This window comes from Branchiostoma lanceolatum, chromosome 3, assembly GCF_035083965.1.
Source record: "Branchiostoma lanceolatum isolate klBraLanc5 chromosome 3, klBraLanc5.hap2, whole genome shotgun sequence".
Classification (NCBI taxonomy): Eukaryota; Metazoa; Chordata; class Leptocardii; order Amphioxiformes; family Branchiostomatidae; genus Branchiostoma; species Branchiostoma lanceolatum.
Window position 1 is genome coordinate 19,762,169 of NC_089724.1, and position 16,262 is coordinate 19,778,430.

At 38.7% G+C, this 16,262-nt stretch overlaps 2 protein-coding genes across 7 annotated transcripts in view; one reads left to right on the forward strand and one right to left on the reverse strand.

Moving 5' to 3' along the window:
• Positions 1 to 16,262, forward strand: part of LOC136430907 (inositol polyphosphate-5-phosphatase A-like) — a 145,846-nt gene that overhangs the window by 28,597 nt on the left and 100,987 nt on the right. The window lies entirely within an intron of this gene.
• Positions 1,597 to 16,262, reverse strand: part of LOC136430904 (potassium voltage-gated channel protein Shal-like) — a 39,942-nt gene continuing 25,276 nt past the window's right edge. For 2 of the 3 annotated variants that reach the window (XM_066421987.1, XM_066421986.1), the window contains exons 2-3: positions 10,891 to 11,064; positions 1,597 to 5,530 (exon numbers count right to left, since the gene is read on the reverse strand). In XM_066421987.1, coding sequence (XP_066278084.1) covers positions 2,896 to 4,650 — 1,755 coding nt within the window. In that variant the 5' untranslated portion in view covers positions 4,651 to 5,530; positions 10,891 to 11,064 and the 3' untranslated portion in view covers positions 1,597 to 2,895. Of the gene's footprint in view, positions 5,531 to 10,890; positions 11,065 to 11,154; positions 11,352 to 16,262 lie in introns of those variants that run through there. The other variant, XM_066421988.1, reaches the window with a different exon arrangement.

The following is a 16,262-nucleotide window of genomic DNA, read 5'->3' on the forward strand; positions in this document are numbered from 1 at the left end:
TTAAAAATAGATAATGCTCCAGGCCACAAGGAAACTCATGTTTTTGTAATGAAATTTTTCAACATGTATTGAAAGTACTGTCAGGAAATATTATCAGTTCTCTCAGAGGCGGTGTAGGCTGTTTGTTGTCTTGGGAACATGCTGTCCTGTAAAGATGGTGCAGTTACCAAAATGCTCCCAGGCAAACATACGGTCAAGTCAGGGATGGATCAGGGAGAATGGGAGGCAGAATTAATTTTGTTTGAAAATATTGAATCATATGTAATTTGTTTAGTAACAGCAGCTTGTTCCAATGCCTTCTGTTAGTCTTTTTGTGTTTTTCCAATCAAACAATCATTATGTTTTGCTCTCCTCCTGTTGCAATTTCTAAGGTTTCATACAGCACCTTATACGCTGTACTTGGGTGATTTAGGTGCATGTCTACAGAATTTAGTACAGTCAGCTAAAATAGCTTATGAGGGGTACTCTCATGTATGAAGTATTTGTTTCCCACTGCCCCTTAAGAAGAAAAAAAAACTGATATGAGCTATGAATGCTGTGCAAATCTATCCACCACTGCCTGTTACTAACAACAGCTGGCATAAGCTATTTTGATTAGAACTAATCCGAGACATTGACTGATACAGAGCAGGGTTTCCTTACTGGAGGCCAGGGGATTGTTTCTGTCTGATCTTAACAGTGAAGTTGTCCAGACTTGTGGTGATTGCAGAGAAACGGAAGAAGTCAATCAGATAATGGGGCCTTTTATTTTACGCCCCATAATTGCCTACCTTGCTCTCGAACTCTCCAAGACCACACACGTAGGAATAGTCTAGACAGTGTGTAGCCATTAGTTGGCAATGTTAGGTGATGGCAGTCCATTTGGACAAATAACACTAAGTCTTGAATCAAAGTTGACCGCTGAAGCTCAATTTTGCTGATGCCTGACTGTTAGGTTAGAAGATTGCAGGCACCACACTTTAAACAAAATGAATGTGTCTATTTTAGCACTAACCCACCCTAACAGTTGCTATGATGCATCATCAAATCATTGTTGTCAGTACTTTGTCATCAGTGCAATAACTGTTATTCCAAACCATTTTTTACTGTCAACTGATGCTTCCAGTTAACTTATTTCTATTGAATAGCGCAACAATGTTGTAAACAGTTATAGTTCATGAATGTTGCAGAAACATCATGTACAGCATTTCTTATGTGTCGCAATGGAGCAGCAATACATTCAGCACCATGGACAGTAGTAGAAGTAATCACTGTATGAATGGCCCACAAATGTACTGCCTATCAGTAGACTTGTCAATTCCAAGTGTCATGGCTACCTTTATGTCCATTTTGTAGCCTTTCAAGAGTGCCCTATCTTATTGGTGCTGTACATCCTCCAGAGCTCCGTACGTCCCTCAGAGCACTAAAGCTTAAACTTTAAGTGCTCGTTCAACACAGACGCCCACGGAAGATTAGTAAATGTACCACGGGCCACCAACTCCTCCCTCACCAATTTGCTTCTGTAAGCCCAGCCCACGGTCATGGTGATTTCAACAATTTTGTCTAACAAGGTCTTAAAGAAGATCAATACACACAAAGACATAGACCTGCACAGGGTTGGTCAACTTCCAGTTTATTTTACAAGTTATCCAGAGTCTGACAATATGGTATTTCTAGACAATATGCCTGTATGTAGTAGACTTACGATACAGCTCTTGGAGCTAATTCAAATACATGTATATTACAATGAGACATGTATATCACAGTTATATAAGCTTTGTACATGTCGGCGCTACCAAAACATCTAATCTTTAGCATATTTACAGTATGCATGAGAAACAAATTAAACTTATTCAATTCCTTTGTGAAGCTGTATCTTATAGATTGATCCGCTAAGCATGTCTCTCTCACTTTTACATGTATCTCTTCTATAAAAGGCATATTTGGATCAAACCAAGCAAAAACTTAAATGGTAATTTTTTGTAATTTTGTCTGCAGCATAGACCATACAATGTATCTTATAGGTGGGTTATTTTCTCCCTGAAATTTTCTATTCATAAATGTCAGGTCTAGCCCATTTCCATAGCATGTTGGTGCAGTACATAGTCAGCGCTTAGTAGTTTTATAGATAGAAAAGTCTCACTATATGTACTTATCACACATGTATGTTTTAAAGACTGTAACCCTCTGCCAGAAGTAACCAGTGCTTGAATTCACGCTATGCATTATTATTCATATCTATCAAGTCAAAATCATGGCGTAACAAAATTTATGTCGTTCAGTAACCAGACAATTATGAAAAACTAGTTTTCTCCCTTGAAACACATCTATGATAATTTGTTGTCAACAACACATTATGTCACTAATTATCTGGTTGTTAGAGAAAGAACTTAACGACACATAAGTTACCAAACATGTACTTGTATTTGTAATTATAACTTTGACATTCTGGTAAACATCTAGACAAAATGTATTGTGTATCACAACTTTATCTAATGATGAAAACATCAGTCTAATTACAGGAAAGCACATGCCTCGTGCACTTAATGAGTCAAACAAAATAGTGTGTTGCAAATAATGGCTCTTCCTCTGGTAAATAGTGCCTTATCTGCCATTTTAGTCACATTGACATCACAGGGTAATAATGACAGTTAACAAATGATCTTTTACAGCATCATAATTACGAATGTTACTTTGGAGAGATGGATTAACCTAGTCTAATCGCTATTCATCTTATAGCTTCAGCAACGAGGAACTAGCATATCATTGATTTCTGGCCCTGTGAGATTTCCTCCATTTTTGTCCTTATCATTTTGGTGCAGATGCAATAATGATATGTTTTACACATCAATGAATCCAACTCAACCATTGCTGATCCATGCATGGGTTGGGGAGCCGCAGTGCCCGCAAAAGCAGTTATCTGAACACATGTACAGTTTCGATGTTGGCCTCATCGCTCTGATCATCAGAAAGTTTTTCCATTTCTTCCATCTCCTGCTCCACGTAGGAGACAGCACACCGCTGGCGATGGTGGTCGATCATGGTTCGGTAGTATTGTACATGTTCTCTTCGAGTGTAAGGCGGAGGCTTGGGTTGAGGTGGAAAGGTGGCACGCCAACATGGCACATTATTGTAGCTGCACTCCAGGTTGATAAAACCTCTCTCGGAGCACAATTCATCGTTACAACAACAGAGAAGCCAGCGTAGGCACTTGAATCTCCTCTCTTGCTCCTCATTTGAGATGGATGCAGTAGTGCCTTTTGTAGCCCTATAACCTGATCTCCTGATACAGCAGGCACCACTCAGACAACAACAAAATATGTGCCTACACTCACAGCTTTTGGTTTCTTCATCATCATCATCACTGAGTGGGCTTTCAATGGGTAAGCGATTATGAGGCCTCCTTGGTTTAAGCATTTTGACCTTTGCCTGTTGATGCTTCTTCAGACTCTTTGATAGCTTGTGGCTACGGTAGATAGCATTAAAGTTTGATACTACTACAGTGGTAGGTAGAGTTATAAGTAGCACACCACTCAAAGCGCATACACCAGCTATTACCTTTCCTTGAATAGTGTTGGGTACCATGTCACCATACCCAAGTGTTGTCATAGTTACAATGCTGTACCAGAATGATCTGGGCACACTGGTGAATACAGAGTTAGGTTCATCTCTCTCTGCATAGTACATCATTGTTGAAGATACAACAACTCCCATGAAAAGGGCAAATAAGAGAAAGGTCAGCTCACCATAACAACGTCTTAACGTGTGCACCAAAATTCGCAGACCACGGGAGTACCACTGGCACTTGAATATTCTGAAGACGCGGAAAACACGTAACGTCATGAGGGACTTTCCTGTTCCTATCTGTACGACAAAGAGTCCAATGTAATATGGTACCATCGCCAGCACGTCTACAACACTCATTAAACTCGTGACGAACTGACAACGGTTTGGTGCTGAAAACAGGCGCAGCATATACTCCAGAGTGAAGATGACGATGCAGGCGCTCTCTATGGCTGTGAAGATCAAGGCATACTTCTCCCCCAGTGGCAACTGATCTCTTAAACTCCCGTACACAGTTTCCAGCACACTGCTGAATATGGACGTTACGATGCATATCCCCACCACATAGTAGATGGCAGGCCCAAGTAAAGTGAACTGGGGACGGTCAAACATCAACCATATTTTCTCCCGGAAAGTCTTTGGTTTTTGAACTGCTGGTAAGACCTTCTCCTGGAATCGGTTTTCCTGCTCGTGCATTTCATGCTCGTAGTCTTCAAAGCAACATTCCTCCAGAAGGTCAGGAAGAATGCCCCAGAAGGCCAGTTCCTCGTTATAGGAAGTCACACAGATGGCCCTGTTGTAGTGTAACTTCCCAGTCTGGTAAAACTGAAGAACAATCCGGAATACCTCAGGATCACGATCAAAGAAATACTCATTGTTTTTCTCATCCAGGTAGTTATCTTTCTTGTCTCCTCCAAGCAGGGTGCTGGGAAACTTGTTCAGATGGCTCTGCCATGTTTTAAACTTCTGCCCACTGACATTAAAAATCACCTTCTTTTCCCCCGTGTGACTGACAAACTTTGGCCTTTCTGGTCGGGAGAATATCAGTCCCAGATTTACCGAGGATTTGCGTCGACTCGATGTCCACGAGGCAGCAGTAGCAGCCATCTTGGAAGTGCATAGTACTCTAACAGTATGTCACTCCTGACTGGAATCCAAATCTTGGATGTTATATAAGAGATCCCTCCTAGCAATGCTGACTTTGTTCTATGAATGTGTATTCCTAATTATATCATAATTGAATCTGGAGCCTGTGTCTGTGCTCTCAGATGTTATGAGACCCAGAATAGGCCTGAAGGACAAGTCACGATGTTCTCCGCAGGCTCAGCTCATCAGATGACTCAGGTACCGCACATCATGCATAAAATATGATACAGACAAGTCACTGGTAGAAACAGCTTTGTATAGTATGACAGCAATGTTTGCTACTGGGGAATGTTTTCTTTCCAATAATACCTAATCTTCAAACAGTCTGGTTTATAAGTCTTCCCTCTGCACATGTTTCCATTCCTTTCATGTACAAAGTGGTCCATTCATCCAGTGCTGTTTGCATGATATAGAGCTACAAGTTGAAAGAAAGACAGTCAAAAGTTCACACAACTGTTGCAACAAGCTCAGTCTTTTGTCTTGCTGTCAGCTCTGCAACATAGTTCTCCTAGCTTCAGTCTGAGATGTATATATGAGAACCTGGCAGTGGCACCCCATCCATCTTGTGTCAGTACAACTGATTGAGCTGTTGTGGAACTTCTCAGTTGTTCCAGACGTCTAATAGATTTATCCGTTGATGGGATTACCTTCAACTGCAATTACAGAAAGAAGCTTGGCTGCCTGCCTGTCCGCCCACTCTTGACTAATGAACTGAAACTTCAGGTTCAACACGTCTCTAAGGGGTAGGCCAGCAGTGCAAAGCAATGTTCTTCATAGAGTTGTGAGTCCAGCCAGTTGGATGATAAGATGCTAGCCAGACATCCCTTCTGAGTTCAGGTTCCTGAAACATGTAAGATGTACTGTGTTATACTCAAAAAAGGGACACAAACTGATTATTGTATTGCATACACATATCCTACATGTTGTATTATTTAGATTATGAAAATTTACATGCAAGCAATCTGATAATAGTTTTTGGTATGTACATTGTAGGTTGGCAATGCATTATAAGTGGATATTCATGATTATTTCTGCCTGCACCATTCAACTTACATGCACAAAGAGCTATTCTTGACCAGCAACTTTTTAGACTACAAAAACCTTTGAACCACGTACTTCCTGACACCATTTGTTTGCCTGATGCCTCTTTTTTGTCTGCTTTGTCCCTTGGAATATTAAAGTATTTGACCTACATACTACTCAGCAGTTGGTAAGCAGTATCTATGCATGGCTATTGATGAAGTAGTAAGCACCAGCCTGTTGCAATGTCCTATGAGTATATGTTATCTAGAAAATAAAACTGTTTTCAGATGTCTGAATACAAACCATCACAACTACACAGCAGGATGGAAGACACTAAACAGATAGAATTATTTGCTATGATGGAATTTGAAAGAATCATTTGCATAAGAACTATGTTACGTTTTATATTTTTTCATGTTCAGAGAGATCTACATTGGAGAGACAGGATATATATTGGTTTGTTGTCAAGGTATTATTAATTGTACATCTCTAACATCATCATCATTTCACTGGTTCAACATGTGGTATGTTGACACAATGCTATTAAGTCTAGACCAGATATGAGTAAAAGATTGCATGCATGTACAACATGTACATTGTACATCTGATAGGCATTTTTTTAAATGGGAAGGCCTCCTTGCCTGGAACACTGGTCAATCTTGTGAGGTCTTTCTTTTTGATCTACTACTAGTACTAGACAATAATTCACTTAATGATAATCTTCTTTGCTTCAGAAAATATATCAAAGGCTATATGCCTGTCAGAATGCCTTTTACAATGTAGATAGAAATCGATGTAAAAGCATGTGCTTAAGCCTGAGACATAGAAGAAATGCTGAATATATATATGTGCCACATTCACCACACCAAGACAGCCACAAAAGCTTGGAGGGAGCAAGGAGCAAGACCATGATTTGTATGCAAAATGTCAGCTAATGTATATGTTATACAGATATACCTCTGTTATTTTTGGGACAACCAAGATCATGACATTCTGCTGTCATATCACATTAAAGTTGCTGTGCTTAGGACAGGGGTAACATGTCTGCCCATGGTGTCATCAAATGTCTGCTTTTTAAGACCTTTCATGAACATCATTACTTAATGTTTCAAAGGTCATCCCGTGTCCTAAATCCCCAGACATATTCCAATGTATGTATTTCCTGACACCTGTATATAGGACATTCCTTTTCGACAGAAAATAAGTGCGTGATTGATTGCACGGATGTGACTGGGCCAGTGGATCTGGCCTTGAGACTTGCAGCTCAGATACATGTGTGTGTAGGAAGATAGGTGTCATTTGAACTTGAAAATCCGTCTTGTGTGCATGAGGCATGTTTATGACGTAGAACCAGAATAGTAAACATGTGATAAGATTCAATGTGTTGGCCCAAGAGGAGTGGTGCTGTGTGATACATTTGATGTGTAAATTTCAAGTCAAGCCAGGGTGAAGAGAAAGGTCCTGGTGTTTTCCCATGTGGAACCATCAAGTCCAACCTCAAAACATGTCATTTTGTTAGGCATACATTTGTACATGTATACTAGTATTCGAAAGCTGAAAAGGGTAACTGAATAAGAGTACAAACTTGACTATGTTTCTTATAGTCAATCCACAGATTTACTGTAAAAAAAGGATGTGATTGGTCAAATTCTGATGAGTGATTCTGTCTTACATAACAATGTCATGTAAAGGACACCAGGTTTCCCACTCAGTCATGAAGTCCCTTTCAGAGTTGAAAATAGATGGTGCCACAAGGAATTGTCTCCCAGGGACTGATGAGAAAAGTTCAGCAATTCGTAAAGTTCTCCCCATTTAACAGAAAATTAATTGCCTACCTAGTCCAGTTTTTACTGCTGTCAAATTTCACCCAAGTGTATAGTTTAAAGGCTACCTGGGTTGATGTTCCCAGGGTTGAATCACCTGGAATCATAAAACAGTAACTTTCTAATTTCCTCCACGAAAAATTGATGCATACTGGTAGTTTTGGGCTCTGTGTGTGTCTGTTTTTTTGTGTCTGTGTACTGCAGCAGAACTTTCGTTTTTTTAATCTTTTGTCCTGAACATACTTCGGTCTTGATTTTTTGGTGGCAGAGTGCTTTTGAAGAGTACCGCACCTACATTTTTGTACCACAAGTGGTTGTGGTGTTGATATTTTCTTATTACTTTTACCAAGATGTTTCCTTTGTGCTGCTTGGCAGGAATGTTATACTTGTGATGTAATGTGATGAAAACTCTAAATATTTCATGGAGGTATGATGTGTCGGAACTCTTGTTAGTACATGATTGTGCACTCTGGGATTCAGTAAGTGGTACCTCTTTCATGACCACACAGTCATGTAATTCAAATCACTAAAACTTACATTTGAAGGCTCTACATGTAGGTACACTTTGATACTGAGGACCTCTTTGCTTTCCAGGAATCCCCCCCAAGAGAGCTGTAAGGTCATAAATGCACTGAAGGTTATGCTATTATGCAGGTTTGACTTTTTGAAGAAGATAAATGTTGGCTCCCATGTGTGTAAGATAATATGTAATGAGGGCCATTTTTTTGCTATGTAGAAACAACTTTTCATTGGAATCATGAATCGATATAAGATATTGACAACCAATGTTTCAAATCTGTTTATGATAATAAAAAAAAATTCACTTAACATCCATGACTTCTCTTAAGGGTGCAACCCAGAATTTCATTTGCACATATCTCTGGCCATCCAAAGAACCAAAATAGCCTGTGTGTGGCACATTATTTGTAACCATGAAACATAATGTCTTTTATGTAATGACCCTCTTCTCATCACCTTGCATGGCCCCAAGATGGAAGCAGGATCACATGCTCTGCAGTTCACAATATTTGCTCTCTTGATGCAGTCATGGATATCGACCAAAACCAACCTGTACGTGTTGCATAAAGTCGTTTTCAGGTCAATGGCAATTTGATATCGGTTACAGTGAAAGTCAGTCTGCTACGCTTTGATAGAAATTGAGACTTTTGACTGTACAATTAAAATACAATGTATGTCATCTGTGTGAAATACGTTTTGTGATATCAGCTGTACCTGTATGTAGGGACTGTTGGAATTCCCATTGGAATGAAGGTAGAAAATATAATGATGTATTCAGGTTGGTAATGTTGAGCATGTTGTAAATACTATTCAGTGGTAAAGGCAAAAGATTTGTTTAATAGAATCGATAGTAGCAATGTTATCATCATTATAGATAAAAAGAATTACTGGTATGTATAAAATTATTGACATGGCTGATGTTGCCAACCTTAATCTTCAGATCTGATGTAAAGTAATGATTAGTGGGAAATGATGATTGATGTTTCATAGTGTGACAAGTGGGCGGTCAGCATCACTGTTAAATTGACATGGCAGCAAAGTGTAAAAAAACGTCAATTACAATGTTAGTGTTACCTTTCACTTTCCTTTGATGGAAGCTTGTCTGAAGGGAGTCAAAATCTAGATATACCTTTTGTGGTATTTTTGTTCAGTTGTCTCATTCAATTCAAATACTCTCGTTTCCTGTTCCCGTTCCCATTCATACCCATTCCCAAAGGAATCGGTAAATTGAAGAAAATTTACCGATTCCTTTTTACTGGTGGAATAATCATCACAGGAAATATATTGTAGTAAAGTGAAGACAACATGCTGTGTTGTGTGATATTCTATTTATGTCAAACCCGGCCGGGCAAACACAAATTTTAACTGGAAATGGGCCAGAAGTTGAGAAATATTGTTTTTCCCAAACAAAAAATTGTAAGAATATGCATTCCAATGTTTGAACTTATGCATTTGATCCGACCTTAGGGTTCTACAAGAGCTGTAGTGCACATCAGGTATAAGCGTAAATAACGTTACAAAAGTTTGATAACCTTAACAACATTTCATGATGTTTATCTACACCTCATCACACATTGGAATTGTCAGTGAGACTGAGAGATGTTAACCCTATACGAATGTTCAGCAGCAGTTCTATGGAAACCTGGGTGTGTCGTGAAAGACAGACTGGTCCGGAACCAGGGATGACATAGATGAATGTGTCCATATTTTTACACCTTATGTATCAAATGTTTCTCTTAGCTGCATATGATGGCTTTTTGTTACCAGGTCTTCAGAACTTGTCTTGAAATATGAGGCAATTTAACTGATACTTTATTTGCAAAATTCTTTTATGCTGATCTCATTCATTTCTGCCACCTGATAGCTCTACTGAAGACATGATATACTGTGGCCAGGTTGTCTCGCCAAGCTTTATGCCGTGGTCATAACATGTTTGGCAGCTCATTTTAGTAACTTCCAATTAGGTTTACCTAACAGGCTTGTAGATCAAGTTCAACTCCTTTTTGGTGATGTTAAACCCCCAGACGTGGAGTAATGAAAGTGCTTACTATTTGAATTGAAACGTCCACGCAAAGGGAAGTTGGAAACGGAGATAAGACTGCAAATCAAGATTGGCCATTTAGTTATAGTTCCTGTAATGAAGTGTGTTCAATAAGTATATGTTAAGCTAGGAAGCCGCCAGACCATGGGAAGAAACTATGCATCAAGGATTAGTCTGTGAGAAGGCCAGCACATCGGTTTAGGAAGCAATTTCAAACCGACAGAGATTTCCTGGACAAAAGACATAAATGTTGAATATGTGGCCAATAAACGACCTAGAAAGTGGAGTTGAATCATCATTCTTGCAACTTACAAAATAACGTCCCTACAACTTGAAAACTATCTGCTACATATACCTGATAGTTCTCAGTATGAGTCGCTGATATATGTACTTCCTTGCTGTTGTTATTTGAGGAGTATCCTTTAAGGTTTTAAGTTGACACATTTATGTTTGACAATTAATGTTTTCTGATTGCAATTGAATTAACTGTTAATAATTAGTCTTGTTACATGTTAATGCTGAGGGATTCCCCAATTATGCACACTTAGAAAAAGCCATGATGCAGACTTACACAAATGAAATATTCCTAATTCCAGATATCCACCTCTACTCTACGCTCCTTAAACTTTAAGTATATCTTCACCTCTGCATGGACTGATGATGAGTGACAAGCTTACCCTTAAGCTGGCAAAAGTGTTAACTGTCACATGGTAGGTCAAGTCTAAGCTCCGCCAACCTGTCATGCATACACCAACAACAAAGCTTCCTGTTCACATTCGGCAGTGGTTTCCTTACCTCAGTTAAACCTGTAAGCTCCGTCTCCTCTCTGTCTTAGTGTCTGCTCACAGGACTTTATACTCATGTAGTAAATTTACCATCTGGACCTGAGCTGCTCTATCCCAGTCAAGGATGTGATCTGAATGACTCAGCGTTTTGTAAGCAGATGGCAGGTTGAATCCTCATTATCTCCTGGGAGGCATGGGAAGAGACAGGTCTGTTAGTGTGATTACGACAAATACCATCTATCAGTTGAGACAGCAGAAAATAAAAACCTATTACCTGGCGCCACAGGGTGTCAGCCAGGGCTGTTTCCCAAGTTAGAATGGAAAATTAGGTCTTTTCACGTCAGGCTTAATGCCCACAATGATAAGAGCATAATCCAAAATCAGATTACCATCACATTGAAGGGACACATTCGCAGACATGTTTAGTCCCCCTTGGGATATGCAAATGAATACATTATTGTTCCTTTGAGATGAGGGTAGCCTACATAGGTCAGAGGTTATGAACGAGTGTCTATCCAATATCATGGGAATTCAGTGCAATATGTGAAAGAGATGGGGACGTTATTCAAAATTTTGGATTGACTATGCAGTGTACATTGTAAATATGATATTTACAATATGCAATGTATGTGCAATGTTATATATTCAGGCAGAAACATCGCAAGTTTTAAACTGTTTCATTCAGATATGTTGGATTACAATGACTTATTCATGAGCATTAGATAACAGACTGAGTCTTTTTATTGCAATACTTTATCTATGGGGTTTGTGAGATTTACAACACAATAAGTCAAATGACATGCTTGTAGTGCTTTCAATCCAGACAGGTGCATAAAGGAAACTTCCATTGATAGATGAGGAAGCAATTAAACTAATACATGTTGACACAACAAATGAATTGCACCATAACATAGCCCTATGGTGCATAGCTGTATTGACTACTCCCTTGAGTCATGTCATGGTATGTTAAACTTTGCATGGACACTGAATACCCTTGGGTTGTCCAATTTGAAATTAGAGACTAGCATTTATGAGCAGTGCCTTTCAGATTTTGCTATCGTGATGAAATGTGTTGTTTTTAACAGTGAGTTCGCTGAAACATTTTCAATTTTGGGGCAAAATCTATTGTTCCCACAAAACAATTTACGATATGGTGTGTAACATCTACTAAGTTAAACATAATTCTACCGTACCAGGGTACATAATTCTGACACCCTGAAGAGATGTGTCCAAACAGATCTCCAACCCAATGTCTCTCACAACATGCTTCTACTTGTAAAGATCACTTCTAACTGGAACCAGAAAAAAGATCAGAGCTACCCTGGGAATTCTGAGAAATATGATTACGTATAATTGGTCTAGACGGGCATCACATGCTAAAGATCATGATAATAATTCATGGAGCTGCATAACTGTATGGATAGTTATCATGGTGCTATTTTTGGCGACGCCTCAGGGGCGAGCCAAATTTTTACTATATTGTGTGCAGATTGCAAGAATTCTAGGAATTGTACAGGAATGTGAAAGTCCATGGGACGATAACTCAAGAATGCCTGGATGTATAGTCTTCATATTTTGTAGGTGGGTAGGTCTGTGGGAGACCTTGTAATGATTGGATTTTGGGCCCCCTAGCGACTTTCTATGGTACTGCAGGGGAACTTTCACTTTTCAAATGTCGTCTTCTGAACATGCTATAGTCATGATTTTTAAGTGGTGGGTAGCTCTTTGTTAGGAAAATATGTCCTGTAGATTTGGACCCCCTAGCGGCTATTTTTGGAACTGCAGGAGCTGATTTTGACTCAAACTTTGAAAGAGAATAACGCAAGAAGGGGATGACGGATCATCATAATTTTTGGTGTGTAGATAGCTTAAGTGATGATTAACATAATCATATGCCAATTATGATAATCAATATCTGATTTGCATAATTAATGAGGACAGTTAATAAATCAGCTGAATTCTATTATAGGACTCTAAAACACATGACATATGTAACTGAGAAACAGATAAATATCGATAGATATCAATAATGCAAATTGATACGTAATTTGCATAATTGATGACAAAATACTATAAATCCTTAGTGGTAAATGATGGAGATTTCATTTTTGCACCATTTGGAAGTTAAGTAAATGTGGCCACTATTAGACACAAATCTTGCATAGAGGGCCTCATTTACATAATTTATGAGGAAATGGTACGATATCTTTTGTTGTGAAAAGATTTTCATCCATTGGACAACTTGTGTTATTTTGGTAGAGAAGGTGATCGACTGATATGATTTATGCGAGGTCCTTATTTGCATGTGGGTTTAAAACGAAAACGTTAACAGAGACCACCGTCGCGTTGTTACTGCACCACAAGTGGATTGTATGTTGAAATCAGTTTGACTTGGGGACATGTGTATGATGTATTAAATATTTTCTTTCTTCTATATGGGACTTATGAATTATACTTTGTGTAGTATGATTGCTAATCACTTGTCTTATATTTTATGATAGAATAGAAAAGGAAGATTGGTAACAACATTAAATGGAGTTATCAAGAAACTTATTTTCTTATAAAATGCTACAAATAAAAAAAAGTGTTCTGACATCAGATCTTTGTATTCCTTCCCCATTGGTTCTTTGGGTTATTTTGTGTACAACATACATGAAAGAAGGCACAGCTGCTGTGTGTAATGACCAGTTTGTTTGAAGTCTGCAATGGACATTAGTGTACCAGAGATACACTTGTTTTGTGACTTCTTTGACCTCTGTCCTGTGTAGTTATTTTTCAATACAAGTCCTTGACTTTCTATACCAGAAAATTAGATATTGATTTTTTGATTCTGTAAAGTTTGAATTGATGGAATAAGAAAGGGCTTGATGGTCCCATAATGCCCTGTGGTGACTTCTGCTTAATAAAGGCTTACAGAACATAATCAAGATCCTTCTGAGATAGAACCTGATGATGGGGCCTTCACTTTGGACTCACCACAGAACTGCCCTTGAGGAAAGACAGTTATTAACTTCTCTATTTGTAATGTTGTTAATTCAGGGGTGCAGTCTGTGGCTGCCAAACTTGAGGTTGCATTAAACATAAGAAACCTCCCAACGCTTGGGGTTTGCCTGGTGCACTATTGCTGTCCTTAACTTCTAAATTTCATACTCCAGTTGATGTGAGCATGTAGCAGACTACATGTTTTGTATGTAAAGATGTATAGATGTCTTTGCTCTATACTTTGCATCTAAAAGTTTGGAGGTATTTCATATTATGACCTCTTTAATTATGTTATTGGCAAGAGAGAGGTTACATCTACATGTACCACCTTTGAGCATAATTGAACTTGTGCACATGTGTACAGGTGTTATGAACCTACTACATTATTGTGTACATACTTTATGAAGGAAAGGATTTCCCTTACCTTTGGTTGAACTGCAGCTTTACTTAAAAGCACATAGAGATGGTTGGTCTGTTATTCATGTGAACACATTTAGTATGTACAGTATTTCAGGTCATAACATGGAACTTAAGTTCTATTTTTGGAGTTACAGTAGAATTTTTTATAGACTACTTTGTATTACATATTAGCCAGAATGTCATCCTGTCTTAAACATCCATTGTATGCCTAGCATCACATGACTAGGAGAAAATGTGCACAGAAGGAATCCTGTTAATGGAAATTTGTTAGCCAGGGCTTCTGCTTGTGCCATCATAGCCAGAAACTGGTACTGTTAACTGCATGTGTAATGTTAATTGCATGCTACATGTCTGGGGGCAAATACTAGGATTTATCCTCTTTTTATAGCCTGCAAAAGGGTAGATACCTACTACCTAGCTATAGAATTAAATCTCATCATCATGATGGTAGCATCATAGATAGATGTATGTGAGCGGCAAACGTGATTCTAAGGTTTGTGAAACTTGATATATCCACGTAATGGGTAAAACGCACGTAGTTGAGTTTAAGGTCAGGAAGATGCAATTTGAAGAAGTGAGAAAATGGAGCTTCGTCTTCCCAGTAACTCGTCTCATTCGATGTTGACAAATGGGTTGGCTTTCATACGGTTGCCATGTTACCAGATATGGTATGGGCAGACCACCTCAACAAGTGCAGATAGGCACATGTGCATTTTGTATCAAAGTACAACATATCCATCTCCTGGGATTGGCAACCCGTGATGTACTCAAGTGTACAACGTGAGAAACGTTCCTGTCTGCAGGAAGCCATTGATTTGGCCACATCAGCTGCTAAATGGTGCCTTTAAGGGAAGATTAATAGGTGACCAACGATTATATAGGAGGCAACTGGACAGCGTTTCGATGGCAGATTAACCCTCCAACTGCTGATTGCTGCATATACATGATGTAGCAATAAAGACCTGGGTGCAGAGATGGTTATGGCTGAGAGATGGTTGTGATGTTTATGTTGGTCATAAGGAGATGGTTCGCATAAGAGAACAAACATGTCTGAGTTTCCTCGTAAATAGCAAACTGAATAGGATCCAGAGAGAATTCCTCACAGCTTTCTTTGTATAAATGGTGTTAAATCACTTATTTCATACAATTAGGACCACGTGATTACCCATGTCATGGCAGGAGGAAAGCAGATTTGGCAAATGGCCAAAAGTATTTGGCAAATTTTCCTCTAGATAAAATGCTAGATTATTTTGATTGATTCAGCAAAGAGGTATCTGCATATATATGAACAAGACCTTAATGGCTGGTTACAAACACTGCTGTTTCCTTGAAATGAAATGGAAAGTGTAGACTGTACAACCTCATGATCTGCAATCTGAAGGGCAAAAGGGCAAATGAACTTGCATATCCTTACCCTGAGGAACTCTTGTGCTTTACCTGCTAAATGTAGAGGCAAATCTCTCAGAATTGCACTATAATGAACCCTCATCTATTGAGGCTTAAGCTATATTCTGAAAAGGTCACATGTTATATACAGTTTCAAGCCTCTTTATCTCAGTCAGCTATAGATGGATGAAAAAATATATTACATTGATAGACTGGTGGTGGTCTTTACTTTGGATATTGCACTTCCACTCTTCTTGTATAATTTTTTTACAAAGCCCTTGTACTCATAGAAAGCCCAACAAAAAAACGCCCAAAAAAACATCAAAAAACAGCCGGAACCCCTCCTCTGCTTGGAGAGTAGGTATTGTCTAATGTCTGAGTGTTTTTACTTGTTCATAACACCCTTTCTCTCAACATGTTTCTGCTGTCAGTACTGTATATGGGAAATACTAAAGAAGTAACTAAGGAGTTTCATTAATAACATTAAGGGTAAAAGCTTTTTAATGCAGTTGTTAAGTGCTTCTATCTTGAACCAAATATCTTGAGTAAAGATGAATGTCCTTATGCATGAAAAATGGATGTATTGCTTTGGGT